The 5000-nt window shown below is 42.4% G+C and overlaps 2 protein-coding genes across 2 annotated transcripts in view; one reads left to right on the forward strand and one right to left on the reverse strand.

Annotated features, from left to right (window-relative positions):
• apela (apelin receptor early endogenous ligand) overlaps positions 1-1248 on the forward strand; it is a 1737-nt gene extending 489 nt beyond the window's left edge. Inside the window, exon 2 of the mRNA XM_030787666.1 lies at positions 1158-1248. Coding sequence (XP_030643526.1) covers positions 1158-1248 — 91 coding nt within the window. The remainder of the gene's footprint in view (positions 1-1157) is intronic.
• Positions 1249-4503: 3255 nt separating this feature from the next.
• Positions 4504-5000, reverse strand: part of tmem192 (transmembrane protein 192) — a 7372-nt gene continuing 6875 nt past the window's right edge. Inside the window, exon 7 of the mRNA XM_030788294.1 lies at positions 4504-4649. Within this exon, the coding sequence (XP_030644154.1) occupies positions 4526-4649 (124 nt within the window). The 3' untranslated portion in view covers positions 4504-4525. The remainder of the gene's footprint in view (positions 4650-5000) is intronic.

Genomic DNA, 5000 nt, shown 5'->3' on the forward strand with positions numbered 1-5000 from the left:
ATCCCAAGTGTTCAGTGGAACTGGAAACGCTAAATTCCTGCGAGATTACGCTGAAAATCAGGAATTTTGTGTATGTTTATGTTTTGTTTAATCTTAGCTAGACAGCTCAAACGAACCAAGCAAAGTACTTTCATCCAGAGCATTTGAAATGAACTTAATCTCTCAACCATCTTTCCGGCTCATCGGATTGCTGGACCCTTAGGGGAAAGGCCAAAGATTTCTAGTCTGGGGTCACCGAGTTGAGATTTCAAGTGGTACTTATCACCTTTAGACTTCAAGAGCAACCGGAGACACAATACGTAGTTTCAGATTAAAATACTGACTCAGTCTCCTGTAAAACAAATCACGTGAAATTACAGCCTCGTGTACAATGGATTTGAGAGCTTGGGCGCGCGTGCCATTTACGTCCGTTTTACGGGGGTCGGTGGCTTTGACGTTCCATTTACTACAATTACATTTTCACAGTTTTTAATAACAACGCTCTAGATTTGATTGTGACGGCGCTTCCCCCCCCCCCCCCCTCACCAAAAACTAGAGCACAAGACAATAAGGATTTACTGTTTAACACCGTTCACTTGACTGTAGTCCCGTACGGCTGTGAGCAATTAATTTTACCCCGCAGGCGACTACACTCCACAGGTTACTGTTAGTCATGATGTTGAACACAATAGTTATGCGGTGCTGGCTACATTTGCATGTGGCTACAGCGGCGAGAGAGAGAGAGAGAGAGAGAGAGAGAGAGAGAGAGAGAGAGAGAGAGAGAGAGAGAGAGAGAGAGAGAGAGAGAGAGAGAGAGAGAGAGAGAGAGAGAGAGAGAGAGAGAGAGAGAGAGAGAGAGAGAGAGATCACATGCTTTCAGGAGGCGATGTAAACTTCGCAGCTCGAGTCATAAACACATTCTAACATCATCCCCTTCCTGTGTGCCATTTCACCGTTAGTGCGTTTCAGGATTGGGCACTAATTGACATTCATTGCAGGGAGTCCGCTACTCCTGTTATCAGATGAACTCTTTAATTGTTATATTGCTGCAAAGATTGACCGTTACCTGTAGAACCAACCGTATTAATCTGGTTTATGTAAAACAACATCCAACGTTTAGAAAAGGACACTTTCGAAACGCACTCTTCAAGTTCTAACCTCAACTCTTTGATTTTTGTTCCAGATTTCCTGAATCTAAGGAAAAAGTATCGAAGAAACTGCTTGTACAAACGGTGTATTCCTCTTCACATTAAAGTCCCCATTCCTTGAGGTGAGTCTCTCTCTCTCTCTCTCTCTCTCTCTCTTTCTCTCTATCTCTCTGTATTTTCTGTGAAAAGTGCAGGAGTTACATGAGTCTGAAATTCTCTAAATGTCCAAGCACCAGAATTCTTTAAGTGAGAGTCAACTCTACAGGGTTAAAAATACCATGGATACCATCATTGGTCTGTGACAACCCAGGCATCAGCCCCCAAAAGCAGAGTGTGTGTTTTAGTCTGCCCTCCAGTTTGGGGCTGTTTATTACTCCTTTGCACGTGTGTGTCCATGTGTGTCCTCGTCAGATTCATTAAGGCAGCTCTTATTAGACCAGCTGCATTCCAAGGTTCAGAAACACACACACAAACACACACACACACACATACACACACACACACACAAACACACCGGACAAATAACTCTTACACTGAATGAGCAGTGTAATTACAGCATCTTTACTGCTCCCAGACTTTCTCTAAGACTGAAAGTAAACACACACACGCACGCACACACACACACACACACACACACATACACACACGCGCGCTTAAAGATCACAATAGAGTGGTAAACTCAGTTACACTCTCCCAAGCCTCAGCGCTAATAATACACTCTCTCTCTCTCACACACACACACACACACACACACACACACAGAGAAGTGGTACAAGCCCTGCCCCCACGAGGACATAGAGACTGGGCCGTTGTGCCACACACAGAGGAACGAAGCAGTAAAATAGAACCAGTCACAAAAAAAAACCCCCCCTTCCTCTCACTGCTCTATAATCAGTTCAGCACAGAGCCTTGAGACTCAAGAACCATCCATAAAAACTATAAAAAACGACACCCGAGGCCGTCGTCTGACTGGTCCTGTGATTTCTTGCTTTGTGAGTTTCTTTTAAAGTGTTTGGTTAGTCAGAAACTGAGTAAGTGTGTGTATGTGTGTGTGTGTGTGTGTGTGTGTGTGTGTCAGTCGAAATGACTCTTGTTAATGGTGCTGGAGCTGTTTTTGTTCAAGTACAGACAACAAGGCTCAAGTTTACAAAACTGTACAGAAGCAACTGCAGCCACACATACACACACACACACACACACACACACAGACCAATGACAGACGCATACACAACAGCTGATACGTACACACACACACATACGCACACACACACACACACACACACACACACTTTGACCTAGAACCTCAGTGGCATAATGGTGGTATTCATGATCGTCCAAATACTCAACCTGTGTGTATGTGCGAGTGTGTTAAGAGCTCTCCTAAAGTGTGAGAATATGTGTTAAAGGAGATGGTTGAAACCTGTGTGTGTGTGCGTGTGTGAGAAGCAACGCCGTAACTGTGAGGACTCACACTCCCGAAGACAGCGCCTCCTCGGAGCCGCCTACTGTTTTCATACTTTCTGGAGAGGTCGTCACCTTTAACCTTTGCTCCCTGACCCCCACACAATGAGTTAGAGCCAGTCTGGAGTTAACAAAACACACACACACACACACACACACAAAAACTGAATATGTACTTGTATTTATAATTCCAAATTGTATTAATCTCTTTGTAAACTTTAACAGCAAGAATTAACATACTGTTATCTGTTTCCTCCACAGGAGAAAAGGAAAAAACACACAGAGACTAACCTTTACACAACCATATCCAAACGTCCTTACAATGCTGAGGGGAGGGGAAGCCAAACCCAAACGTCAGAGAAACCTTATTCAAACGTTCATACAACACTGGACAAGAAAGATGACTGTAAACCGTACAGCTTCACCCAGAGCAAAAGCCTGCGTCTGGTCATACCAAAGACATGCCTTAGAGTTACGTTTGTGTGTTTGTGTACTCAGCATGATAAAAAAGTGTTGTATGTGTGTGTACGTGTGTGTGTGTGTGTGTGTGTGTGTGTGTGCAGAGTTTGTGTGAAACGGTGTTTTTGAATCATTTGTAATACTACTCCAAGTTCCCCAAATCTAGATAAAGAATAAGACAGTATTTAAGACAGTCACAGTAAAGCTGAAATCTCATACTTTATCTTTGTATATATATATCTATATATCATTGGGGAGTTTTGCTGAGTAAAATGTGTTTATGTAAATTATGCACTTCAGATGTTTTACAAATATCCTCTTTAATAAAACGCGAATACTCTTTGCAAACTGTGACTGACTGCGTGTTGTCTCTGGTAAGTTTAGTCCACGGACAAACTGAACTACCCTGAATAAAGCTAACAGGTCCTGGTTTTCAGGTTATACTGCAAATTTTTATATTTTGAGTCATCAGCTCAAGACATGACAATTAAACATTAAAATGTCTCCTCTATTGAAGGGCGGGTAAAAATGGTGGCCTGTGTGTGTGCGTTCGTGTGTGTGTGTGTGTGTGTGTTCAGCCTACGACAGAAGACAGAACCGATACAATGGCAAGGTTCCATTTATTCACAGAATAATGTCATAAAAAGTCTTTCACCTCAAACATCAGCAGGAAACGGAAAAAACTTAAAAGGAGACAAACATTTGGTGAAAATCAAATCACAAACACACCATTTAAAATAAGTTCAGTGCATGTTTTTCTTTAAACATATACAACAACAAAAACAGGACACATTCACAGAGCTTACAAGACCAAACTTTTTGCTCCTGAAAGGCGATAAAAGGAAGAGAGAAAAAAAAAAAAAAGCAACGTCAAACTCTGACAACACTGCTTTCCAAATCCTTTCTTTTCTGCCTCTCTTTTTCTCTCTCTCTCTCTGTCAACCTTCTCTCTGACACACTCATAAACAAACAAAAAAAACCCCCCCATGAAAACAATGTTGCACATTTGAATGAATCTCTAGCCATAACGACAATCTGGTTTGGTAAATCCAGGTACGATTTTAAAAGCAGTCCTTGGTTAAAGGTCTCGGACGTGTGATTCAGTAGATATTTAAGTAGGAGCTAAAGTTCCGGACTTCCTTACTGCATCTATTGTCTTGCGGGGCTTGTTGGCATGGTAACGTGAGAGCGTCATTAGGGAGGGGTTACTAAGGGTCGTTTCCCACTAAAAAAAAAAAAAAAAAAAAAGCCCTGTGATCAGTCATTCATGCCTGCCTCTGTCAAGCACACACGATATATACCAGGACACTTGATCTGTTTACACACACACACACACACACAATGATATATTACACACACACACACACACACACACCCTGTCTGTTCATCCCAAGACATTCTACACACACTCAAAAAATAAAAAAATTACAGGTTCCAAGAAGCAAACACTCCCATCTCTCTCTCTCTCGTTCTCATTCTTATTCTCGTATCTGTTGAGAGGTGAGTGCCAGGATTCTTTTGCTCAGTGATGTGTTGTGTTGTTTCAGATACTCGATCAGATCAGCTTGTTTCTCCACCACCTCCTCCAGACTGGACCCGTCCCTGTTCAAACGCGCACACACACACACACACACACACACACACACACATACAGCAAAGTTCTTATCAGTGTATAACACACACACACACAGGCGAATACAACAAAGTTCATATTAATGTATAAGCCATGCACGTGTGCGCACACACACACACACACACAAATACAGCAAAGTGCATAAGCATAGTGCATTGTATTATGAGTGCATAACACACAAACACAGACTCATAGACAGATACACACACACACACACACACACAGAGACTCATAGACACACACACAGACACACAACCATTCCCTTCTCTCAGCAGCATACACTGATTTTAGGGGTGTGTGTGTGTGTGTGTGTGTGTGTG

The sequence above is a fragment of the Chanos chanos genome, chromosome 11, assembly GCF_902362185.1.
Source record: "Chanos chanos chromosome 11, fChaCha1.1, whole genome shotgun sequence".
Lineage (NCBI taxonomy): Eukaryota > Metazoa > Chordata > Actinopteri > Gonorynchiformes > Chanidae > Chanos > Chanos chanos.